Here is a 27,389-nt window from a genome sequence, read left to right as displayed (position 1 = left end):
GTTATTGTCAATTCGAACGCCCTCCAAAAAAAATCCAAAAAAACGGAAATGACATAACGCGCACGGCGCAACCAGCGCACTTTAGTTATTCTGTATAATGCGGCCCCTGTACACAGACGTGTCCCGGTAGTCACGGTTGTTTTTCTTCTTATCGTGGACTACCATATTAACCCCCAATCATGGCTCCAAAGAAGGCAAGTTGCTTGTTTAAAGTTATTCTGCACTTTTGTTAATAAAAAAAGGTTACAAGGCTGGGGGGCAAGTTGCTACAGATACGGCAATGCACTCCCAGCCTAGCGTACTCTACCATTAAAGCATACATTTTAAGAAAAAAAAATAAATAAATAAAAATTATTTTATTATATAAAGTAAACTATTTGTGTATTTCTACTATGCAGTTTATTATAAACAAAAGCTAAAAAAATGCTTTAAAAAAGCCAGTTTTTTTAGGCTTGGAATTCATTATTTCTTCGTCCATTCATTGTAATGGGAAACGTTGATTGAGATTTCGAACAAATCACTTCTCGAACCGTTTTCTGGAACGGATTGTGGTCAAGAACTGAGGCATCACCGTAATTCAACTGTATTGCCTTTGATCATTCTTCCGGTGTACTGCTAAAAGATGTACCGCTCTGACTGCAGCGGTGCCGTTGTTTAAATGCCATTGCAGACAAGTGACAACACAGACAGATTGAGTCAAACCATGTGTGACATTTCTCTGCAGCTTGCATTGACATTAGAAGTGAACACAGACACATTTTAAGCGCTGTTGCCCCCCAAAAAATGTTTTGCAGTCCGATTCACAGCTTGGCTTCCCTGCACAACATTTTGCTCAATCCGCAGCTTTCAAGTGTCTTGGCTTCAACCCAGTGTGTTCTGTTCATTTGGACATTCCTAATTACGGATAGACAATTAGTTTAATTAGGGTATTTGATAACAAGAGGAAGTCAATAAGTGACTTAATTGTGTTGTTGACAACATCCTCGGATTTACATAATGTAGGTGGCAAAGCTCGCCAAAAGCTCGAAATTATTCACTGTTGAACAACAAACATTCACATCATACAGACAGAGGTGCTTGTAAAACATGTGCCAATATTGCCTTTTAAATCACATATTTGACAACACTATATTCTTTTATGAAGACATTTTTTCCACCCGTAAGAGCTCTGGGGTGTTTAACGAACACGTCTCTCATAAACTTTTGTCAAAATGTAAAAAAAAAAAAAAAAAAAAAAAAAAAAAAACAAGAATGATCCATCCATCCATCCATCCATCAATTACCTGAGCCGCTTATCCTCACAAGGGTTGCAGGCCTATCTTTGGGTAGGATGCCGGGCACATAGAAATAAATAGTCATCCACACTCACAATCACACCTAGGGACAATTTAGTCTTGAATCTATTGATGTTTTTGGGATGCGGGAGGAGACCAGAGTGCCTCGAAAAACTAGTGAACGTGCAGACTCCACACAGGCGGGGCCGGATTTAGGATCAAGAATTAAAGTTCTCCAAATAAGACAAAGCTGTTTGTCAGTCCCAGTTAAAACTAAAATGTTTACTCAGCACATGTACTTTCTATGTTTCTATTCAGAACACCGAAGATGAGCAAACAGGTTAGCATCAATGTTATGGAGTTATAAAGCTTCAACCCTAATTATAAACCTCCACAAAAAAAAAAAAATACTTTAATACACACAGAGCAGCATGCAACAAGACTCACATTTATGTATTCGCTCTGCTCTTTGGGAAGAATGACTAATACTGCAGTTGAGCTGGGGACCTTCTATGAATCTACTTCTTGCTCTCATTTATGGTGCATCTACATCAGATTAGCACCGCCGTTGTCGTATATTGAAGGCACACAAGTCAGACTTGCCCTTATATCGTACTGCAAATACCCATAGAAAACTGCAATATAATGGGGAGGACTAACGATTAATTGCAATTTAAAGCTCACTGTGCTTTTATTGGGTTTTATTTTTCATTGAAAACATTTTAGGGTTTGGCCTCAACCCTAATCCTACTTCTCGACCAATGGCAAGCCCAGCTTTTGTCATAATGACGACTCATGGGCTGAAACTTGAGTCGGCATGTCCCTTTTTCTGTAGAAAGATGGATAGATGATGGACTCTGCTGCAATTTGCTGTGAATTTTGCTCACTCAAGCAGTCTGTCACCAACATGTCGACGGAATTGGAGTCCCCCACCCCCCCGCAATCACATGAGAGAGACAAAAACCCCATCCAGAGTGGAGCAGCTGGCCTGTGAAGTTTTGCCCCAAAGGCAAGTGTTGGCAGCTTATGGCCATTTGTCACTTCCTCCCTTTCTTGAACCTCAAGTGCTTGTTGCCACCTTTTGACACGACCCTTTTGCAGAAAAATAATATAAGATGAAAGAGGCAAACACATTCTAACAAGAAATGAGAATAAGCACCACAAGGGAAGTGGGATGAAAGAAAATGAGGATGAGTCAGGTGTAATGACATGAGGTGGAAGGCAGAGAGAGTAAATTAATTAAAGGAGCCGCTGTACTGTGGAAAAGTGAAGCAGATGAGTGCTGAATTTCCCTCTGGGTGTAGTTATGCAATAATGGGATTTACAGTGAAACGATATATACATATACACTCATATAATATATATATATATATATATATATATATATATACATAGTGATAACTAGTATATTTCCATATCTCTTCCTATTTGTCACTGCCTGATAAAAACCATCACGTGCAATTACAAACTGAGGGTTTTTAGCAGTATTTAGAAGATGACAGCAGCACGGTGGATCAGCTGGAAAACGTTGGCCTCACAGTTCTGAGGTCCTGGGTGCAATCCCAGACCTGGCTGTGTGGAGTTTGTGTGTTCTCCCCGTGCTTGCGTGGGTTTTCTCCGGGCACTCTGGTTTTCTCCCACATCTCAAAAACATGCAACATGAATTGGCCACTCTAAATTGCCCCGAGGTATGATTGTGAGTGCAGCTGTTTGTCTCTATGTGCCCTGCGATTGGCTGGCAACCAGTTCAAGGTGTACCCTGCCTCCTGCCCGTTGACAGCTGGGATAGGCTCCAGCACTCCCGCAACCCTCGTGAGGATAAGCGGCTAAGAAAATGGATGGATGGACAGATAGATAGAAGATGACAAACATAATTTAGAGTTGCCGTTCCCAATAACCCGATTATGTGTCTTAATTCCTCCTTGAAAGCTCACCTATGACCAAAAAGAGGACAAATGCTAAATGGAAGATAGATGCTTTTTGTCCCGAATTCTTCAAAACTATCCCAAGAACAATTAATATCATACAAAAAGGGTTTCAGGCTTTCATCAATTTACCCAACAATCAGCTTTGAAATGTAGGTTGTTTGTTCAATATTACTGAGGCTTCACGAAACGCCAGAAATAGCAACGGCACCTTCTCATGAAGGAGCCAACCTGTTGGCTAAAGATCACACTCCGTAAACGTTGCCAGCATGCATGCGGCCTGGATAATGGAAAAAAACATCATGTTCTCCATCTTTCTTTTTCTTTTTCAAGCAAGTTATTCTCACGGACACCTGACTCACTCTTGGTTTAGCTCATGCAATGTGACTTCTTCTACCCACAGGATTGTAACAAATAAATCACAGACATTCATTTTTGGACTAATTAAATCTGTTTATTGTTTTGATACTGTATGAATCCGTGCTGAAGCACCCTGCTAGTTTGAATGTGTATGGCGTATTTTTTTTTTTTAACTCACTGATCGGTGACTGGCACCAAAAATCCTGATTGTCTAAAGCCCAATTATTATTTTTTTCAATAGCCAGCTTTTATAACTATAGCCCGATAACTTATATAGAGCACCTCAAGTAAAAAAAAAAAAACTATTTTTCTATGATATACGCACTGAACACGTGCAACCCAATTTAATTTGATTGCACACGTGTCGCATTTCTCTCCGTCATGTCTGAAAATGCATTACAGCTGATAAATTATTTAAATCAACGAGCGCCTTTTTGTCTTTGCTTTCATCCACTAGTGTTGGTTCTTAAGCAGGTCATGCATTTATCCTGCTGATTGTATTTGACAGTCCTAAAATCAGCAGGCATACCTTTGTAACTCTAACTCCCCACACACTTGCCTGGGTTTTCTGTGGCTTCTTCCCAAATTCTCAAAGCCACACACTCGAGGTTAAAGGTCAAGTGCCATGCCTATAAACATTCTAAAATAGATATTGTCATGAAAAATACATACAACATTTGTCACTTCAATGTCCATACGAAAAAATAAATATGAGAGCGCGTCATCCACGCGCAAATTTGTGGAAGTCTCATTCGACATCCAAGGGGGAGCAATATTGCCTGCAACGTCTGTTCATCATCGCGACATTTGCCATTGAAAATACGCTGTGCCACCTACTATGGGACACGGAAGCTCTTTTCAAAGAAGAGAACATCTCACAATCGAGTGAAGTGACCGGGGCAATATTACCCTATCGTTGTGAGCCATATTTAGATGATATGCGGATCACTTCTAACTAACAACAGACTCCCGGACAGTATGTATGAACTAGCCTGGCCGAAGCTGTGCCCCTCGTCCGAAGCCATGCTCGGCCCCAACTGGTACATCAACACATTTAGTACCGCTGACTTATGTGCATGGATCTTTTGTTAAATTCTGAGAGGATTACGCCCCCCATCACTCCAACTTTGTTTTTTTAGGAGATTTATACACACCTATGTGTCATTAGGAACTCGCGAAGCTCTCAATCTTTGCACCCGTGCAATCCATTTTTAACAACAAACGGGGTCTTTTTGAAAAGTAGGAAAAATTAATCCATCCTCCCGAGTGTTTGAACAATATCTAGCATTTTGGGTAACATGAAGGAACAACGACTACCTTCCAGCAGGTAAAAAAGTAGGAACATACGAGACTGCTTGAGTGGGCATCTGCTACAAACGTCACTTCCTATTTCTTCTCGAAAACAAATCCCTCGAGAGGATTTTTATGGCGGGAGTGACAAAAAAGCCATATGTCAAAATCATGTTCTGTGGTGAAAACCGGATGGGTCCATTCTGGCTGCCTCTTCCCCCCCCATTAATAACATACTAAAAATCATGACAGTGGACCCTTAATTAAAGATTAGGTTCCATCATCTCTTGAGACGATGTACTCACTATATTAATACAGACTTTGATGGTTTGGCCATGTTTTACAGATGCGTGACAATCTCTTCCCAAAGATTGTTCTGTACATGTCAGAACTTCACGATGGCTATTGCCCACATGGTCCTCAAAAAAAAAAAAAAAAAAAAAAAAAAAAAAAAAAAAAAAAAAAAAACAAGAAATCACTGAATGCATGAAAAAATAAGTGGTATTGATCCTAAAACGATCAACCCTCTGCTGCCGACTGAGCTCAATGGAGATACCTGATACAAATCCTGACAAACAACAGTATTTAATTTTGGTTTGGAATTGTATGAAGCACTGCCGCCACAGGAAAAATATAATTTGATGTACTCTGTTGAGTTTACCCTTCAAGGTAGGCTGGTATAATGTAACTTTTTACCTTCCATTTATGAGCACCAATGCCATTACTCTGCCCTTCTCACAGTTGAGGTAGCATGACAATGGCAGCAGAGGAGCGCACAGAAGAGAGCCAACAATTTTCATAAAACAAGGACCCGTGTTCAGGTATAAAAATGTCACATAAATAAGTGATATGAACTCACCTGACAACAAGTCAGCCACATACCTCTCAATGACTGTACCACTGAGTAGTTGGTCCTTCAATGTGCAGCTCACATGTCCTTGTACTTGCGTTGGGGCGCACCAGTTTACCTTCATTGATGCCGAAACATGCAAATTAGGGTCAACGTAAAATACCCCGTTGGGTTGTCCACTAGACTCACCCACAATAGGGTCGTTCTCAGCATGACCAGACACAGATTAGCCACTATAGCAAGTGGAAATTAAAAAAAAAAAAAAAAAGAAAAAATCTAAATAATGTTGAAATCATGCCTTGGGAATGTTGTGGTCTATTTGCATATATAATTTGGTGGAAGGTCAAGAGTAAATGCAATCACACTAATGATACTAAACATGCCTGACAGTCAGTGATCTAAATTTCAAGCTGGTTTTAGGCTTTTGTTGGGAAAGACGACATTACAAGCGATCTCATAATGGTATCACATGACCGAAAACTCTTTGAGGTGGCAGCACCAGCTTCAGTCGCTCACTTTTTGGTAGAACCCCCGCCCTAAAAAAAAAAACTTAACAAAAAAAGTTAAGTAGAAATGTTCATTTAAGAATGTGATGCATACAAGCATGCACAGCGTATCAAAATGGCCATCTGGAGAAGGAGTATAATTGCCAAAATATCAAGCTTTCTTGTGTTGTTATTCTGCAGCCTGCTGGTCATTTTGTCCAGTCTGGTTCACACAACATGATGAACAACATGCTGTAAAATCCCATTCTATGAAAGAAGAATTTTAAGTTAAAGTTTCACTAACTAATCTTGAGAAGGGATTCTGGTCCCATTGGAGGTGTAGTATTAATTTGGAAAGTACACAAATTCATTTTCTATAGCATTCATTCTGCAACGTATTATATCCAAAATAGACACTTGAGAACAAAATCAAAAGAAAAAATAATAAGTTGTAAATACATATGCACATACTGTAACTCTAGTGAAGACTCAGGGTAGTTGTAAAGTACAGGATCAAATGAAATATTCACGATTGCATGCTTTATCTAATTGGGGCTCCTATATGATTGATGAAAACGTGAAAAGCAAGTTGAAAATGTATTAACCATGTTGTTCTTTGTAAAATGAAGGCCTCCATGAAACGCAGTTTGAGGAGTCTTCTTGTTGAAGCTGAAGTAATCCTACAGAAGTCACTTAGTGACATCAAGTGTTACAAAACGGTACTACATGGATTTGGCATTCTAAAAGAAACTGATAGAACGTGTCACACCATTGCACAAGGACTACATATTACCACAGATACATCTATAATCTTAGTCTTCCATTTAACATCTTATCTCCAGTAAGTGTCTTCTTCCTGTCATGGACACCTTATCATATGTAACAATAGCTATTAAAAGGGTTTTCAACAGTTGTCACGATGGGAATCATTTTTCCGTTACTAAATTGCGACCCATTTTTACTGAAGTTAAAAACAATAAAAATGATGCATAGCTCAAAAATAGCCTTTGAAAACAAATCGTTAAAAAAAATAACTCCTCATGCTTACATGTTTAAAATGCTTTTCACAGCACCTTATTAGTATGTCCACAATTGATAAAGCACATTTCTTGAAACCTCCCTCCATTTTCTCAAATCCCTAAATCCAAATCCAAAACTTTTAACTCCATTTCACAAAACCCCTGAAGTTTCTGTCACAACTCAAATTTCCATCCCAAAACCAGATAGCACGTTCAAAACCAACCAATGTGTAGCGATCATCCACCACAGAGGATTCATTTAACACGACATACAGTAGAATATTTCACAAGACACCATCCAGAAAATCTGGACTGTGAATGCATTGAGCAAAACCATATCATAGTTAAATTAATGCCTCCATGCAGGTAAACAAAGCACATTACAATCAACATTGTGATCTATGTTTGGAGTCTGGTCAGAGAACTCCATCCACCCCATTTCTACAAATTAGAAAATGTACTTAGACACATACAGCAAATATTAATAGTACTGTAATGAGAATCAAAGTATGGTATTCTGAATGTCAAATTAAAAACAGGAAACAATTACCTAATAACTACTTTTGAAGGGGGCGGCACGGTGGTTTAGCTGGAAAGCGATGGCCTCACATTTCTGAGGTCCTGGGTTCAATCCCGGACCCGCCTGTGTGGAGTTTGCATATTCTCACTGTGCCTGCGTGGGTTTCCTCTGGGCACTCTGGTTTCCTCCCACATCTCAAAAACATGCAACATGAATTGGGCACTCTAAATAGCCCCAAGGTGTGATTGTGAGTGCGGCTGTTTGTCTCGATGTGCCCTGCGATTGGCTGGCAATCGGTTCAGGTTGTACCCTGCCTCCCTCCCGTTGAGAGCTGGGAAAGGCTCCAGCATGCCCCGTGACCCTTGTGAGGATAAGCGGCTAAGAAAATGGATGGATAGTAAATGCAGGGTGTGTAGCAAACAGCACATGGTCACTTTTAGGCAAACATTTCAAGCTACAAGAATGTGACCACTTCTGCCAGATGTAACCAGCTGAGAAAATGAATGGATGGATACTTTTGAAGGAATAGTTTGATTGTGATAGAACGGTTTGCGGTTTCATATTTAGTTAAAAATGTTTGATTGGTATTTAAGGTTTTGACAAAATGGGAGAGAGGTTTCAATGATTGTGTTTAACCAAATGTGAAAAAATTCCTGAAATACACCCAATGTTTGTACTGCATTTGTCTCTATCAAGACTTTCTCAGACTGCATATATTTATATTACTGGAACGTTCTAGTTTGACCAAATTGTTTCCTTGCAAATGTGAACTCTTCTCATCACACTGCTTTGCTATATAAAACCACCACAGATTGCCTGTAGGTTGCCAGCAAATCTTGGTGCATTAATGGGTGAAAGATACAAATGCAAAAAGATTCTTCACTGAGCCACTTAAAAACGCTTCGATACGCCTTACATTTTTGCATTGTAGCCTTGGTTCGTCATCACAGACTAAATATACCATACTTTATAAAAAGAAGCTGCAGCTGATTCTGGAAAGAGTGGGGTAAAAGAGCAGAGACAAAAGCTTCACGTTGGAGGGATGAAAAGGATGAGGGGGTGTAGGAGGACGAGAGATGGTGGGGGGAGCGAGAGAGAGAGAGAGAGAGAGAGAGAGAGAGAGAGAGAGAGAGAGAGAGAGACAGAGAGAGAGAGAGAGAGAGCTAGCTTTATGTGCGTGTTGTGCGTCGTTAAAAGCTGCTAGACAAGCATAGTCGAGGAGAGGAAAAAGATGAATCCAGTTTTGAGGAAATGAACTTTTTAAAAGACTACTCCTTCAATCTTCCCCGTCTGACTTGAACATGTTCTTCTTCCAGCTCGTCATCATGTCCGGCACAGTGTTGCTGGCCTACTACATGGAATGCACGGACCTTTTCAGCGTGCACGTGCAGGGCTTCTTCTGCAACGACGCCGAGCTAATGAAGCCGTACCCTGGGACGGAGGAGGCCAGCTTTGTGCCCCCCCTCATCTTGTACTGTGTGGTGGCCGCTGCTCCAACCGCTATTGTGAGTAAAACCGCTTCGCTGACTAAAATGTTTTGCTCGGTGCTCGCTACTATTCGGGTTTCCACCTGCATTTATACATCCATTTTAGAAACATATCTGATGTAGCCAGGTATCAGAAATATGCAGCTGTATAACAAAAAACATTTGTTGATGACAATTTTGTGCTACTGCTCAATGGCAAGATGTGTAAAACGAATATGGGCAGTTTTTCAAGTGTGATCATTAAAAAAAAAACAAAAAAAACAGTTGAAACCTTTAGTGTGTGTCATAGTGGTGAGTGGGGGCATTTTTGCATTTGTACAGCTTTGATAGTGTGTGCACTTTTCTTAGTCAGCTTAGTCATTTTCTAGCTTGTGCGCGCTCCAGATACTACCGTATATGCAACAAGTACATAAAACTGTTGGTACCCTTCCATTAATGAAAGAGAAAACAACAATTGTCACTAAAATAACTTAAAACTGCCAAGGCTGTAATTTGCAAAAATTATGACATGACGAATTCAGGGTGTATCCCGCCTCTCAACCAGTCATCTGATACTTACGCCAGCCCACCCGCGACCCTAGTGAGGATAAGCGAAAGTATGGAAACTGGATGGAACGTCTGGGACTACATCCTTTGCAAAGAGGCGACAAAACTGGAGGGTTTTTTTGGGCAGCTCACAAGTTGCTCCACTATTACAGATACAAAAATGAGCGGGTACAAAGACTAGACTTAATTTACTGTGATTTTATTACTCCTATTGTAGTATACTTGTCATGTCAAAGGCCAGTTAAAACCCTTCAACTGAAGGACACAAAGTTTAAAATAGTGTATAATGTATTTGATAACATACTGTGTACCTTAATTTTCGTTTTAAAATGTGCCCCCAAAAAAAGTTGGTGGCCGGTGGATGAAACTGTGCCCTCTGCTGTTGGTTGAGAGCAACCTACAGTATGTAAAGGCTTATACGGTACCTGAGATTTGAACTTCAATATGACTGTCTGTACTATACAACAATCTTCTTCTTTTCCTTTCGGCTTGTCCCATTAGGGGTCGCCACAGCGTGTCATCTTTTTCCATCTTAGCCTATCTCCTGCATCTTCCTCTCTAACCCCAACTGCCCTCAGGTCTTCCCTCACCACATCCATAAACCTTCTCTTTGGTCTTCCTCTCACCCTTTTGCCTGGCAGCTCCATCCTCACCACCCTTTCACCAATTTACTCACTCTGTTGCCTTTGAACATGTCCAAACCATCGAAGTATGTCTTCTCGAATCTTGTCTCCAAAACATCCGACTTTGACTGTCCCTCTAATGAGCTCATTTCTATTCCGATTCAACCTGTTCACTCCAAGCGAGAACCTCTGCATCTTCATTTCTGCTACCTCCAGTTCTGCTTCCTGTTGTCTCTTCAGTGCCACCATCTCTAATCCGTACAACATGGCTGGCCTCACCACAGTTTTATAAATGTTACCCTTCATCCTTGCGGAGACTCTTCTGTCACATAGAACACCAGACACCTTCTGCCAACTGTTCCACCCTGCTTGGACCCGTTTCTTCACGTCCTTACCACACTCACCATTGCTCTGGATTGTTGACCACAAGTATTTGAAGTCTTCCACCCCCCCTATCTCTTCTCCCTGTAGCCTCACTCTTCCCCCTCCACCTTTCTCAGTCACGCACATATATTCTGTTTTACTTCATTCCTTTCCTTTCCTTTCCAGTGCATACCTCCATCTTTCTAATTGTTCCTCTGCATGCTCCCTGCTTTCACTGCATATCACAATATCATCTGCGAACATCATCGTCCAAGGGGATTCCAGTCTAACCTCATCTGTCAGCCTATCCATTACCACTGCAAACAGGAAGGGGCTCAGAGCTGATCCCTGATGCAGTCCCACCTCCACCTTAAATTCTTCTGTCACACCTGAGGCACACCTCACCATTGTTCTGCTGCCATCATACATGTCCTGTACTATTTTAACATATTTCTCCGCCACACCAGACTTGTGCATGCAGTACCACAGTTCCTCTCTTGGTACTCTGTCATAGGCTTTCTCTAGATCCACAAAGACACAATGTAGCTCCTTCCGATCTTCTCTGTACTTTTTCCACTAGCATCCTCAAGGCAAATAATGCATCTGTGGTACTCTTTCTAGGCATGAAACCATACTGTTGCTTGCTGTTCTGTATTTTACAATGTTCTATTCCAGGAAAAGTAGATTTGTCACATAAAAGTAAAAAAAAAAAAAACATAACATAAGATGGTGCATAGTGTAGTTGTGGTTGACAGTCTGCTTTATACTTCTGAGGTGCAGGGATTAAAGTTTGGCTTGCTTTTTTAAGTATCGATGTATTTTTAACAACTGCTACTTCCAATCAGAAATATTTGCATTCATAATTTGCATCTTAGCATAAATTGGAATAATAGAATGTGCAGTTCAAAATAAAATCGGTAATTGCAATTTTTTAAAATAAAATTACATTTAATCATAAATACTCATCGGTATTTTGCTGTACATTAAGGATAAGTGATCAGCAGTTGGTTTTAAAGTTTTCAGAAAACGTTCCCAAAACTAATACTTGGGAAGAAAAATCAGGTGTGCAAAAAGGCAACAAGTGTTTTTAAACTTTTCAGAGCATTTTCACAACACTCACCGAGGAAAGAAAATCCAGTCTGTCGTGTGCCTGAACAAGTGCCTTAAAATCTAAGATCAATATTAACTTTTATTGTCTTCAATCAAAGTGGAGTGAACTCTCCGTCGATGAAAAAGACAAGATCATTTTCTGTTTTGAGAGAGATTTTGTGAGATATGACGTACCGGCAAGTTGTCTTTGCAGCTGCTTCTCTGGATGTGCAAAGTATTTTCTTGCTGTAGTGTTTAAATCCACCTGTCTTATTTGCCAGTTTGGCAAGCAACGCCTTTGACTCCATTGCCGGCTGTCAGTCCAATTCTTGCCTTTTTCCTCATGTTTGGTTGTAGTCCATGAACAAAGCTAAACATACCACAAACCTAGCACTTGATTTTATCTTGCTCTCCAGTAATTACACATTTTGCAGTCGATATCTTTTCAAAAACCCGGCATTCCTTCTCAAGGTTTCTTCCTGGCCGACATTTTTCGGCAAGTGGTACCTTTTTCATCACTTGCAGCCACCTGTAGCGAGTACATGCGGGACATATCCGGTTTTTCAAAATAAAATCAACACACTTATTGCCTGTACAGATTAACTACTGTCAAGAATTTATTTTGGTGGCGACGCCAAATGTGCCGGATGTGGCGTAAGACGTAAAATAACTGACTTAACTGATGGTTAATTTGTCCACAGATGCTAGTGGTTGTCTTGCGTTTAATTGGTAAACACGAAACAGTACGTATTGTGCAAGTTGTGGAAATGCAGCACGAACATGTATATATATTTATACATATATAAATAATGTTTAATAAAATTGCATTTTACCTCCAATCCTAATGAGGACGAAGAATTAAATAAAATGGACGGTTGATCGATAACATGAAACAGGAGAAATTGGGGCTGTCCTTTGGATTATTATTATAATTTTTTTTACTCCTTTTCCATTATATAACTTTTATTTAAAGTCCAAACGATGTTTTAACTAACTTTTTAACATTCTAATTTACCATATAGGTACACGTATGGTGACGTCACCACCCAGTAGAGGCGAACATCTCATAACTAATGACAACCTCTGAAGGACATCCCAGAAAGCCATTATTATTGGGAATACAAACTAATGCTCAAATTGCTCTCATAGGGAACTTGTTGTCATTCTTTACTGCCACTTTGTCTCACTCTGCTGCAAGCTACTGACAGTTAAACTGCGTTAAATTTCGGTTTTAATGCAGTCTGGACGCAGTTAGTCACACTTACACGTTGAGCAGATGAAGTGAGGATGGAATTATGTTTTTATTGCTTTCCGTGACCGGGCGTGACCGCGTCAAAAATGGATTTGAAGTGCAGAAACTCCTCGTAAAGAGCCTCATTCAATTTAATGATATGTCGGGCAATGTCCGACATGCTTCAAACGCCTGACAAGAAGTGACAAGATTCTGCCGCTAGATGTCAGTGTTTCACCGTTCATGGTTGTCTAACGATCAGAGGACTTTTTTACATTTCAAATCTCGACTGCAGTTTTTGTGTGGACAAATTGTCATTTTTGCGTGAGTTTTCTCCGTGCACTCCTCCCACACAACCCAGTGAGCAGTAGTGAGTGCATCTGCCTCGCAGTTCTGACTTGAGGGGGTGCATCTTGTGCCAGTGTGGCTTTGTACTATTTTCCAAAAGCACGCTTCTTCTGTAAAAAAAAAAAAAAAAAAAAAAAAAAAAAGACTAAATTATTCGTAGGTTTGATTGTGAGCTTGTTTATGTGGCCAGGATTTGCATGGCGACAAGCGCAAGATACAAAAAAATCAGTGGATGATGTGTTCAAAGATTCAGAATCATTTTAATATCTTTACATTTTGGTATTCAAAGTGCTGCCATTCATCTCAAGGTCACATTGACTGATCAAATATATACTCTTTGTCATGTACAAAATTATACACCGCATATATGTTAAGTCATTGTAATTCTATCCATTATCTGAGCCGGTTCTCCTCACATGCCTTTGTTATCAAATTCATGAATCACATTCTGCTGCATGCAATTTGTAACTGTGTCTAATTAGTGTGCATGATCAGTCCTCTGCGTCACTCACCGCAAATCCAGAAGAGCGCTGTGATTGGCCAGGATACGTGCCAGACAACGTTATTTTCGGCTGATTAGTGGCGTGCACGTGTGTGCACATTGCTGACAGAATTGCACAGTGATGGGATGCCTCAAATCAGATGTCTAATCATGTTTAGCATTTCTCTCTGAAGGGATTGGATTAATTTTTTTCCCATACCCCTAATTTCATTTTTCATGTAATGTATTATTTACATGAACCTATTTATAACATTACAAATCCTTTTAGCCGCTTGTCCCTGATCACACTTCAGCCCCGTGAGGAGTGCTGTGTCAGCTCCTCGAGTTTGTTTTAACACTACTCATCACTTCCCCTGTTTTACACAGAACACGCGTGTATTTTCTCCGCTTCTTAATTGTGCCCTCTGAGAGTGCTTTGTCAGGTGTTATAGTTGACTCTGCACATCACTCCTCTCCTCACGCGTCATAAGCCGAGCAAGCAGCCAATCAGAATTAATGATGGCAAGGCCGGGATGTTAGCCAACTAGCAAACAACCTGTAAATTATGTACAGAATGTGCTCCACTGCTTCTTGTCTGCGGGTAGAAGCCCCACCGTGTTGTTGCAAGAATTTGGTTGGAAATCATTGTGTACAAATGTACATACATTTCACATAAAAGCCGGCTACATTTCCATTTTCAATATGACAAAATTGTCTTTGAGGTATTCCAATGGACCTTTTCGATGGCGATCTTAAGCTCCCCCCCCCCTTAGCCATGTCCCACAAGCTCCCAAAATGGCGATTGAAAAGAACATGTTTGAAGTCGATTCTCTATCGTGTATTCCAGATAATATTGGGGTATGTTTTTTGCCAAATGCGTCAGACATGTCCAAGAGAATTCTACAGAGAGGTCTAAACGATTTCACGCAAGGATATGTACACGGAATTAAGATTTTGGACGGAGCAGGGCGCAATGTCAGAGTTACAGTGAAACATTGGCGATCAACGCAAAAAAAGTTTGACGCCTCACAAACTTCATATTGAAATCCAACAGGATAAAATAGTGGAATTGTACTGCCCATATAAAGCAGGGTGAGTACTTTTTACTTGGAAAGATCACAAGTCATATGATTGTCGTCTTTATTAGTGAGTGGGTGGATTCATTTGACTTGGCTCGTAATAGAACCCAGTCTATGTCTGAAAAGTCCGTTGTGAAACAAATACGCAAACAGACATTTCTCTTGCATCACATTGCGCATTTACGTATCATTAACCCGACTCTTCAGCATAAAACATTACACATTTCGTTCAGCAAGTCAGTGATACACTAACAAAGTGAAAGTTCTTCTCCTGCAAAGTATAAAGCACTGATAATAGTTAAATCTTCTCCCTCAATTACCTTCGAACATACAGCGTTGTGTTTGTTGATATTGTCCACATTTAGTTGTACACGCACTCTTCCGCCGAGCCTTAATCCGTCGTAGACACTTACAGACAACTGTGTTTTAGGTCTTTGGAAAATGAATCAACCGGCCCCCTTGTAGCCTAGCAGGATATCATTCATCAGAATTACGCGTTCCCCAAGCGCATCTGAGGACCATTTTCTTCATAACATTAACTTTTCCAAGCGCACGCTCCTGACAACCAGTGTTGCTTTAGGGACAATACGGCGGCAGGGGCGTGGCAAGCCAGGGGTTAAGACAATGCGGCTATCTGATTGGCTATTATTGTACAAGTAATTGACAAGTCGGAAAGGTCCATTGTGAAAATCATCACCATAACAGGTAGAAATTGCTATGAAGAACCACAATAATTATAATGTTAGATAAGACATAGACATAATGCCAATAATAGTGGTCACATTCATGTTGTCGGCACGCCGCATTTATTGAGGATCTGTCTTGGTGAACATTAGTATTGATTTGAGTATGAATCACACACCAGATAAATTAAGTGTATTTTTCGAGCGGTCCATTAAGAGCTTTGCAAAGTGATGGTACAAATTGCAAGCTTATTCTTGGAAACATAGCGGTCTTTGTGATGAAATGGTGTTGACCGAAGATGTAAAGATTAATTTCTAAAAGCTCACTCTAGAAAATGCGAAAAAAATGAGCCTTAATGACTCCGTAACTGATTTATGTTTTCAGTTATTTGTTTCTTCCTCGAAGGGAAATATATTCGTTTCACAGTTTGGCATTATCTTGCAAGAGATGGCAAGAGTAAGCAAAAATGCCGCAGTGGAAGAAATCAAATAAAGCGCGCAATTGATTAGTTGCATCAGCAGATACAGAAATGCTGTTACGCAACAATCTTTTCCATTGGATTCCATTTTTATTATTATTATTTTTGGTTTTTAAATCCAGCTTTCTGCAGCCCTGCAAAGGCTTTAACAGTCAAGCTAATGTAAAGATGATGATGTAGACAGGATCTAAACCTGCTCAAAGCCTTTGACAACATTCAAAACCAAAATGCACATCACTCAGTTACCTTTTCTCAAAACTGGCGGCATGTTGGTGTTGCTGTTGGCTCACAAGCATTTCAACAAGAAAATAAAAAAAATCCTCCTCTTAAACACCATCAAATAAATACCCGGTGGTGTCTGCAGCGGAGTAAAAAACAGAGCATGGCAGTATTTCAACTGAATGATACTGCTAACCGAAATGCAGACAAATTTGCTTGTAGGTGGTTGCATTCAAGAGAAAACCTTTATGAAGTGCATCGTGAGGGTCAGAGCAAAGTCGGTTACGAGCACACACACGCACGCAGACACTGCAGCCAGCCTCACAGTCGGAATTTCATTTTGTGTGTCCAGCAGCAGTTTTTCCATCAGAGGTAATGAAATGTCACCACTGTAATAGAGCCGAGCAAAGACTACCTAAAGAAACAATATGTACTTGTGTACAGAAGAGCCACACACGACTTCAATGTTATCTCTCTTGGACGTTTTAACGCGTCTCTTTTCTGTGTCCGTTTCTAGATTTTCGTCGGGGAGGTGTCCATGTACGCCATGAAATCCACAAGGGAATCTCTCTTGGCCCAGGAGAAGACCATCGTAACTGGCGACTGCTGTTACCTCAACCCTCTCATTCGTCGGGTCATACGCTTCATAGGTAAGGATCTTCCCAATCCTGCCCAATTGGAAGTCATAAAGTCATTATAGATTCACGATTCATGTTCAAGATTCTGTGATCAGAGGAAAGTGCCTTGTAGAAGTCAAACTGATGGATTATATATAGTAATCATACAATTCAATTAATAGTTGGCAGTAATGAATACTTTCTCTCGCTCTACTGCAGCTCTTGTGGCAATATTTACATATTTATGTCATGAGCAAGGCTTGGCCACTGCCAAGAGGGGCATGGCCAGGCCACTGCGCTGGCCGATGACACCTGTCACCGGTCACAGCTGATTCACACTGTTTAAGTTGGAGTTTTCGTCACTGGCATTTGCCAGTTCGTTGCTTCTGTTAGTGAGTTGCATTCACTGCCTGTGGGACTCTCCGCCTCTATGCATAAGTTAGAGTAACTCTAGTCACAGCGATTGTGTGCCCTTTTGTTTGATCCTGTCCTGTTGTCCCGCCTAGCCTAGCGTTTCTGTGCCTCTGCCTTGTCGGACTGCTACACTATGTATGACCCAGTTTCCGGAATAAACCACATTGAACCTTGTGCCTCTGCCTCGAAGTCCTGCATTTGGGTCCGCCCCTCGTACCGGAGGCTCTTGACAATTCATAATGAAGCAAAAGCTGTTTATATATATTTCAAGCTTGTTTGTCACACTAAATTGTCTCTAAACCATTTACAAAGTACATGTTTTCGAATGTTCTGAAAGACATTTGTCAACAAATACAGTAAATACATCTGAATATACAGTAATGTGAGTGGACTTTAGACTCCTCTAAATGTTTTCGTGAGCAACATTAGTCAAGCAATATTCCAATAAACACGGTGACCAAGCAAGTACCGTCTCCATGACCTTTGTGTGGCATGATGCATGACAATATGGGTTATTTCTCTCTGGTGGCACATGGCCAGTCGATGCAGTGACGGATGTAATGCAAGCGATGCCAGCGGGAAACTATACAGTATATGTGATATGTTCTTAACAATAAAAAACTACATTGAAAATTCTTACTTGCCGTTTTTGTTTTGTTCAACTCGAGAGTTAACCCGATTTACAATGGACTCGTTTGTACCTCTACATGCTGCGTAACTTTACAACTATTTCGATTTAATTTCTTCCCTTGCTGGTTTTGCTGATGTTGTTTTTGTAAAAAAAAAAAAAAAAAAAACTTTCAACATGAATATGAAATAAAATTGATACTATCATAAAATATGCAGGGAACAAGTACAAAAAAATAACATAAGGAATAAAATAATGAAAATATGGCTGCGTTGCATGTTGTGTACCCTTTTTTAGAAATCATTTTGTTTGTATGCAACACCGCAGTCTGTTTGCACACATGCGTCATTAAATGTTTTACAATTAGCATGTTTTAATTCTGACACTTTGGTCATTTGTGCTCTGTACCTTAGATTTAAAATCTTTTTGTCATGCTGTTTAAGATGAAAAAAAAAAGTCATATTCCACTTCATCCTTTGAGAATGTTAATTTTGTTTGGAGTGTGTTTGTATTCTTATTTTTAATATTATTTTTTTGAATTTTGTAAAGAATTTGCTTACTGCTTTACCCTATACTGTTTAAAACACCTGAATCTCCTATCATTAAATGACAGCTCCTAGCTCTATGTAAAACACTGAATATCCCAAACACAATTAAACAAAATAAAAAAAATACAAGTTCCATAAATATAATGTCACCGCTACACAGCAAATACTGTACTGTTTAGTTTTACTTCAATTCATTTTATGTAAGAAATTTAGAGGGACCAATAACAGAATATTTTTACAAATTGTGGATTTATAAATGACAGTCATAGAAACATTGATGCACTAAAGGCCTATTTTGTTTGTCCCTCATACATTGCCGAAGCCGTGCAGCCGTCCCTCTGCATCACCACAACTTCCCCGCAGTAGATGAGAATACAAATCATTTCATGGCTAAGCAAGCCAGATAATCATTAGTCATATTTCAGAGTGAAATCAATGCAGACGCTGGTCAGATTCACTGGGCTGAAGATACCGACGCAAATATGCATATGAAGCATTATTTGGTTTGTTATCCTCCACCGTCCTTCCCTACCATTTTAATTTGTTTTTCTTTTTTTGTCTCTCTGCTATTGATTCATGTCATGACTTTCAATAATATGCAATCTATAATCTATATATTTTTTTTCTCCCCCCACCCCGCCCACCCTCAACAACAGTGTAAGGAGCCACATCATTCTAAAAGAACTCAACACCAAGTACAAACCCCACTTTCGTAATATATAAAATGACATCGGGATAGAACATTTATGATAAACTACAAAAACATTAACTCACACAAGAATTATAGCCACTCACATTGCCAGTTGAAGCTTGATTGAGAATATTACACAGCTGTTTAGTTTTCATGAGCACTAAACTAATAAGCATTTATTTATACACTTGTGTAATAAGTGACTACCATCTGTGGGGCACAGACTTTCTCGTTACATCACTGCATCACAGTCACTGGTGTAAAGTACATTTATTTGAGTGTATATCATCCAGGGTCTTACTTTTAATTAAGTAAAGGTGTTTATTACTTTTAATTAACTATAGGTGTTGAAATAGTGGTGGTTTCTGCAGTGTAAATGATGATTTTGACCAAAGCACAGAGCGCGTAGGATAATTTCACACTAAATGTCAACCATCACATTCACTATCATTACATATTGCGGTCCAGTGCTTTTCTGCAGCATTTGCAGGATTCCATCATCTGAATGTGCACATTCTTTGTCTGTCTGCAGGTGTGTTTGCATTCGGCCTGTTTGCCACAGACATCTTTGTCAATGCGGGCCAGGTGGTCACGGGCGGTCTCTCGCCCTACTTTCTATCAGTGTGCAAACCCAACTACACCGGCACCGAGTGCCGTTTGAACCACCAGTTTATCACCAACGGCAACATCTGCACCGGAAACCCCATCATCGTCAGGAACGCCCGCCGCTCATTTCCGTCCAAAGACGCCTCCCTAAGCGTTTACTCTGCTGTTTACCTAACGGTGAGGCATTTTGTATTATTATGATTTACTATCATGTCAGTGTGGCCAGTATAAATACTGACTGTTCAATGATGAGGAAAGTTCTACACTACTATATTAGGAACATTTCATTTTACACATTTAAACCCAGTTAAAGTGTATTTAACTCAATGGCATGACTTAGCCTTAAAGTTTGTTACCTTGATGCTGACGCATAAAAGGAAATGCCATGGACATGCTAAAGAATTTAATCAATGTCGTGGTGTTTCAAACCTTTAAGCAATAAACATTGGAACACAGAGCAACACACAGAGATAATATAGCAAACCTCACAGGGATACTTTATGGTCTTTATCCTCTGTGAAGAACTAATATTATGGCGACTTACTGAGGAGCTCAGACTGTCTCCACATACAAATATCTGTAAGGCAGTATATTATTGGGCCCAGGTGACAAAAGGAGTAGCACAATGTTTAATAAAATGAAGCAAACGGAGTGGCAAAACTCAACTTCTTTATGAATGATCTAACTACATAATTGCTCTATGGTTTTATAAGAATGCACAGACTGCCACACGACAGCATTGAAAATGGATGGATGCAAAGTTTAATTTCCTAATTATAATTTTTTGGTATACCTGAAAAAGTTACAGCGCACACAGGATGCCAGTGTTGCTCATTCCTCTGAACAATTTTTCTTTAAGCAATCTCTACTTTCAAGATGGTAAAATATTGAACTCCCCTCACAGTTGTTCTAAATAGAGTTGTCTAGATAAGAGAGATAAGCCTCTATTTACGTGACAAGTTTAAATCCGGCGTAGTGGATGCCATTAGTGTTGGTAATTTCGTGGACCGAGGCAACTGCAATTTGAAAGAGGGTCAGAGTGATCACACCTGACCTCACAGTAACAGTGGAAGAAGAAGTGCATAATTCCGATGATCTGTGGTGCTCTTGGCCAGCGTGGCGAAAGACAAAATGATTTGGGACCATAAATAAATACAGAATGAGCTGATGATCACTGCTAGTGACTGAAATAAGTTTAGACTGACCCTCTGCCACCAAATTCTTACACTGTTGGGCTCATCTTCAAGGACACACCCTAACTGCGCCGAAACGCCCATATCGGTGCACAACAACACGATACAGAAGATATTGTATGCCCATTTTTGTGCTCTGTAGTGGTTGGACCATCTACAAAAACAGAGCACATAGGGTAAAACTGTAGTCTAAACAACATATTTCTACTTTTCCAGATGTACATCACCAGTACCATTAAGACCAAGTCCAGTCGCTTGGCCAAGCCTGTACTCTGTCTTGGCACTCTCTGTTCAGCCTTCCTCACCGGGCTCAACCGGGTCTCAGAGTACCGAAACCACTGTTCAGACGTCGTGGCTGGATTCATATTGGGATCAGCGGTTGCCATTTTTCTGGTAAGAAGAATGGAAATTCGAGATATCGAAAGAGATTGTGTTTGCAAATTATTTATTTAGATTTTTCATTTTTTTAATCATCTGTAACCTTTTTTAAGTAAGCACCTGAATGACTAATGAAATTATTATTTCAGAGAACAAAGCTTATCAAGCTTCTTTCTCAGGTTTAAACGTTGTGTTTAAGATCTTTGTTTTGAACATAAGACAGATTGCAGTTGGTTAAAATTAAAAGGTTGTGTACCTGACGACAAAAAGGGAATCCAAAACAATTTATTCCATAGTCTCATGGGATTTATTATGTGAAATCGCTTGGTTCTCAAGTGACACTGTAGGAGAGAGTACTGGGGGGAAAAGAAGGAAAGAGAAGAGAAGAGAAGAGAAGAGAAGAGGGAAAAAGAGAGAAGAAAAGAGGGAATACCGACACTGTAGTGGAACAGGAGCCCTACTGGCACAGGGCATCGTTTTAATCAGGGGATTGGATTGTTCCCTCTGCCAAGGTTTTAACCCGTATCCGTCTGTTTGTTCGTCCGTCTGTCAGCAAGTTCCTGCAAAAACTATCAGGCTGATTTCCCTCATGGGGAGCTTCCAGTGGGCTCCTGTCAGTCTGCACTTCAAGTTAATCAAAAAGATTTTTTTTTTTAGCTGTTGATGTCCAACTCATTGCTTAGGAGAGAAGTAAAGTAATGGGGGGTCTTCCTTTGTCCAATTTCTGGTCTTTTGTCTTTTCCCAATATGGTGAGCATGTTGTTAAGTCCATCGGAATGTACTTACAAAAGCATCTGCACAACTACACTCTAGAAAAGATAGATAGATAGATAGATAGATAGATAGATAGATAGATAGATAGATAGATAGATAGATAGATAGATAGATAGATAGATAGATAGATAGATAGATAGATAGATAGATAGATAGATAGATAGATAGATAGATAGATTTATAAAGAGTGACAGTCATCTCCAGGTGAATGTGGTCGCAAAAAAGTCAATCATCTCAGGGTGCTTATTTCCAGACTATTAACTGAGGAGAGCAGAATTTCCTTTCCACATTGGACTAATGGTTCTGATATAGCTCTTCACTTATCATCTGATAAAATATGAAGGTTGTGGAAGGTGGCGTAAGGGGAATCTAGGTTACATTCCTGCACTAGCCATGCTCTCACAGCAGACGAGTTGAATGGAGTCATACCGTCAAACACCAACCCCATTCAGACATTAAATGAATGTGTATACTGACTGAGTGAAAACTCATTAAATGTGTCACAGTTTCTGTGTGAGTGCCAAAATGGCACCCCCGCACTAGTAGCTAAGTCACTAAATCAACAGACTTCTATTCAAGGTATGGACAATTTGGAGCATTCAACCAACCCGATACAGATGTTTTTTGGAATGTGGGTAGAAGCCCAGAGTCAAAGCCCAACAAGTGCACCAAAAAAACTACAATACATTCTAATTGGGAAAAAACAAAAACATTAACAAAGCTGGACAAGGAGATGCTAGAAAAGCCTTCTAGATGATCTAAGCAAAAGTTACACCCATCATGGAGAAAGTGATCAATAGGACACCAATGAATTCTCCAAAGAAAAGAGCCGTGGAGGACTCCCAGGCATTGCTTCGGTACTTGATAGGAGCTGTAGTGACATTCTGGAGTCCAGTAATTTAAAAAAAAAAGTGAGCGGTTTTGACACACAACTTCGTCTGCTTAATGTCCTCGTAAAGACTTCCAATCGCTATGCAAGGTACTTCAGATCAGCCATTAAGAGATTTTCCTGCTTCCGGCTGCAAATGAAAACCTCGAGTCTCTGCCAAGTCTGTCTCTGAGGTAAAGTCATAAGGAAGCTATTCTGGACATCCAATTGTGCAGCATGAGGGGGAATCTTGTCTTGGTCAGAATTCCAGAGCAAACAGAAGATCTCGTAAGAAGATCTCAAGACAACCATGAGATAATTCCTCCACAAACAATGTAAAATTGCTGAGAAACGCAATAAAGAGCTTCATCGACTTTGGAGGCAAGAGAGGAGATGGCCTTCATCCAAGATCTATCATGGCAAAATTCTATAGTTCAAACAAAATGAACTGACTTTTGGTACACCCCAACTGCAATCGACTGCAGCCCACCAGTGACCCCAAATTAGGAAAAGCATTTAAATATAGTTGGATGGAAGGACTGGAAGGCAAGCGAGTAAGCGAGTTCTGCTCAAAAAGAGCCGCATTTTCTCATCTTTCTCCATTTGTATACGGGTTGTTGAGTTTTGTTTGTTTTCTTCCTTAATTTGTATAAAAAATGAGAAGTTTTTTGACTGCAGAGTTGTTTATGGCCTTAGGGCCCTGTTGTTGGTGTAATAGACAAAGATCTAGAAGATCCTGTATCCACGATGCAGACGACATATCTCCTAGTCTGCACACAACGTCTTGAGATTGTAAATTTGATTTTCCACGTTGCTGCCCAATAAGCAATGCAGCTGAGCCGGGGTGAAAGGAAAAATGAAATTGGAAATAAGATTCTCCCTCACTGTATGGAGAGGTTTAAAACAAGACATCAGATACGGTGTGTCATAAACAAAATGTGAACACCATGATTAATATAAACACACCAGCCTGTGTGAGTCGATAAAGTATTTTTTTTTAGGGGAGTACCGGTAAAGCTCTTTTGATGTCTTGTATCACACATTAATTTTCAGATCTTATGCAGAGCAAAGGTGGTGTGTAACTTATGAATTTTCCTGCTTCATACTCTGAGACGAGAATCTTCTTTTACAGAATATATTGCATAAAAAGATAAATCCTCCTTCTATTTCTACGAATAATAATAATCGTAAAAAGTATTATTTTCTCATTAACATCTATCATAAGAGCGCGTTCACATTGGCATTTCGTTTTAAGGGATGCAGTTTTCTTTCCTCATGTTGCACAGTCCACATTTATGAAAAAAAAGCTAGTGTAGACCTTGAAGCTGGCTACTGTGAACCTTACTTTTTTCGACAAAAAATATTTCCATTCAAACACAGAAGACAGCATTTTTTTTACACATCAATCTCTGGCAAGCAATGTTAAAAAAACAAAGCAAAAGTAAGCAATGCAATCATCAAACCAAACTGAACTGCTCTAAAATGGTGGATGTGTGGCTATTTGAGTGTGTCGCCATGAACATCCGGTCTTATCGTGTACTCGTTTTTGTCCCAACACTACAGGGTGTGTGCGTGGTGAACAACTTCAAAGGTGTCCACGGCGCAATACCAAAACAGAAGAGTGAAGATTACTGCGGTCTCCCCCTGATGACTTTCCCTCGCGTTGAGAGTCCTCTGGAGACTCTTAGTGCACAGGTACAACCTCAACGTATTGTTTTCAATAATTGGCAGAATTCCCTCAAGGCTTTCAGGCTCTTTCTGGATCCAGCGCTGCAATTTGTCATCATTTAGTGTGGATTATTTTTCTTTTAACCAAAGAGTGCTTTTCTTTCTTTCTTTACAAATGACTCATCAACAAAGCACAGGCATGAGTGTTTGCATGCACCTTGTCCTCGTCTCCCTAATGAAACACGAACAGAAGCTCAACCGGAGCATTCCTGACACTCTCTTGACAATGTTTTCCTCTTTCCATTCACCACACCCCCGCCTGTCCCCTCCTTTCCCACACTTCTCCCAATCTCCGTCCTCATCCCTCTTTACCCTCCCACTACCACCTTCATTTTCAGAACCACTCGGCATCAATGACGGAGGTGACATGACTAAGGGGGCAGCACCGGGTCACGTTTGCGTCTCCGCAGCACTTCCAGACACAATGACAAGGACGCATGTCACGTGGCTTCGATTGCTTACCAAAATCAAACACTGATATATCTGTCTCGCTCACCTCCGGGGGGGACGAAATCCACCATGTTTGTAATGGGCCATCCGTATGACAAAAACAAACTCAAGCACAGATTTTTTTCATAATAACTCATTGCAACATGGGGCATTTATATTCCTCCAAGGTGTTCTGTTTTTTTTTTTTTTTTTTTTTTCCGTTCGAGGATGGTGTTTTGCACATTTTGTATGAGCGATTGCTGTTCAACCTACCCTGACAGTGTTCCACCTGCACACTTTTGTGTTGCATCTCATCCTGTCAGGTGACTTCCCTCCGTTCGCCACGTCCCGTCCTGTCCCGTCCCCCTTCAGTCTGAAAATGTGCTATGGAAACTAGCAATGTTAATGTTGTCATTCGGTGATGTTTGTCATTTGTACAGAAAAAAAAGATAGAATCATTTTTTTTATTATTATGGCTGAATATGAATTGACCACGTGGGGTTGAATTTTGTAAAGATTTTTGTTAATCTGTACTATTACTATCCTTTTGGACCTGTATGCCTGCTGTAAACGTTGATATGTTTTGGTATCAGTCAGACACATTCACGGTGTATTATCAGCAACATGTATGAACATGCACAGGGTCCCCAACAATTTGATATCATTGCATAGTCTAACATAACCAATTCCTGCTCAAATTGAATGAGATGTATAAAAAGTAACTTTCGATGAGACATCTGATGGATTTTATTTTCAATTAATTCCTAGGTGTCTCATTTTACGTACCTTTGCCAAAATACCCCAATGATTAAAAAAATAATAATCAAAAATTGGCTGTAAAATCTATATTCATTTTAATATGTTTGAACTTTGATAATTGTTTTTTTTAAACATGAAGCCAATATCATTTTATTTGCATAGGACAGTGTTTGATTTCTGTTTTATTTTTTTTTAAAAAAAGAAAAACTTAAACTAACTGCAACCATAATGAGCAACATTAAAATACAGTAATAGAATAGGATTCAAGTATATTATACTATGCCACTGTATATACCATTGTACAAGCCACATACAAAGTTTGACCATTAACACCAAGCTTAAATATAGGAAGATAAATACAAAAAAATCAAACAGCTTGAATAAAGATTGTTGAACAAGTATTGCACTTTAGGTTTGAATAAAACTTGTACTTAAATATTTATAAAAATGGTTAAAGATTGAAATCAAATTTACTTAAAAGTTAAATAAAACTCAACTGCTTGTTGTACAGTACTTGAGTAAAAAAAATGTACTGCACCTCATTAAAAAAACATTTTATGTTTTAATAGTGATTAATTGTATTTATATTTAATCCAGTGATTCTTTTGTGAACCACAACAAGAAGCCCACCTAGCACTGATGGTACAGGGACTATCCAGATTCAGTGGCCTACATTAGACATTCATATTTCAAATGATGTCATTTTTTTGGGACACCTTGGATGTTCATCTGCAACTACTGTACAATCTCTCTATGTCTACTGTATCTGAATTCATTGATTTATTCGTTGGAATTTCTTTTCAGAGGGGTTCTGTTGGGCTAGCCCGTGCCAGACCACTCCAAAACCAAAATCCCAGTCTTGAAACTGTAAAAACAACATGGCTTGCTATAAGGCCTGGCTAGCCCTTTTAATAATGTGTGCACCGGGCTAATAACCACTTCACCTTTCCTCCTTGAGGTTTCCCTCCCCCACCCGCCAGTGGATTGTGATGCAATGTTGTGACTCCATTTCCTATTGGAAGAAAACACCCAGCATGAAGAGAGAAGTCAAGATGTTTTATAAATATTCATTATTTTAATTCTACTCTTTAACATTGTGACTATAATTGTATTTTATGATAGGTTTGGAAAGAACTGTTTTCATTTCAAATGCTGCATTTATTTTTTATTTTCACGGTTTGTTCTCAAATTAAATAGTCGGTAGCAACATGTACTTTTGTGTGTGTGCGCATTATTTCATAATTAAAGAGTTTCTACATCCTGGATCATAATGATTATAGATGTCATGACCTGGGCTGCTGTGACCAAAAGACTGGATGTTGGTCTAATCAATGGGTTGTTTTCATGTGACATCACCCGTTGTGCTGCCTCGAACAGCGGCCATTTTCGATCCCTAAGCTCCCAT

The 27,389-nt window shown here is 39.7% G+C and overlaps 2 protein-coding genes across 12 annotated transcripts in view; one reads left to right on the top strand and one right to left on the bottom strand.

Annotated features, from left to right (window-relative positions):
• The window catches only part of LOC133490490 (PALM2-AKAP2 fusion protein), a 125,414-nt gene extending 113,093 nt beyond the window's left edge, over nucleotides 1–12,321 (bottom strand). For 5 of the 9 annotated variants that reach the window (XM_061800625.1, XM_061800627.1, XM_061800633.1 and 2 more), the window contains exon 1: nucleotides 12,027–12,321. In XM_061800625.1, coding sequence (XP_061656609.1) covers nucleotides 12,027–12,139 — 113 coding nt within the window. In that variant the 5' untranslated portion in view covers nucleotides 12,140–12,321. Of the gene's footprint in view, nucleotides 1–5,731; nucleotides 5,818–12,026 lie in introns of all 9 variants that reach the window. The other 4 variants (XM_061800628.1, XM_061800630.1, XM_061800629.1 and 1 more) reach the window with 2 other exon arrangements.
• The window catches only part of plppr1 (phospholipid phosphatase related 1), a 28,718-nt gene extending 1,389 nt beyond the window's left edge, over nucleotides 1–27,329 (top strand). The window contains exons 2-7 of one of the 3 annotated variants that reach the window (XM_061800636.1): nucleotides 9,040–9,228; nucleotides 16,869–17,001; nucleotides 19,782–20,032; nucleotides 21,265–21,441; nucleotides 24,632–24,763; nucleotides 26,943–27,329. In XM_061800636.1, the coding sequence (XP_061656620.1) occupies nucleotides 9,040–9,228; nucleotides 16,869–17,001; nucleotides 19,782–20,032; nucleotides 21,265–21,441; nucleotides 24,632–24,763; nucleotides 26,943–26,987 (927 nt within the window). In that variant the 3' untranslated portion in view covers nucleotides 26,988–27,329. Of the gene's footprint in view, nucleotides 1–9,039; nucleotides 9,229–16,868; nucleotides 17,002–19,781; nucleotides 20,033–21,264; nucleotides 21,442–24,631; nucleotides 24,764–25,134 lie in introns of all 3 variants that reach the window. The other 2 variants (XM_061800635.1, XM_061800637.1) reach the window with 2 other exon arrangements.
• Nucleotides 27,330–27,389: the final 60 nt, after the last annotated feature.

Source organism: Syngnathoides biaculeatus, chromosome 17 (genome assembly GCF_019802595.1).
Source record: "Syngnathoides biaculeatus isolate LvHL_M chromosome 17, ASM1980259v1, whole genome shotgun sequence".
NCBI classification, from domain to species: Eukaryota; Metazoa; Chordata; class Actinopteri; order Syngnathiformes; family Syngnathidae; genus Syngnathoides; species Syngnathoides biaculeatus.
Note: the sequence above shows the minus strand (reverse complement) of the source record. Positions and strands in the feature narration are given on the sequence as shown.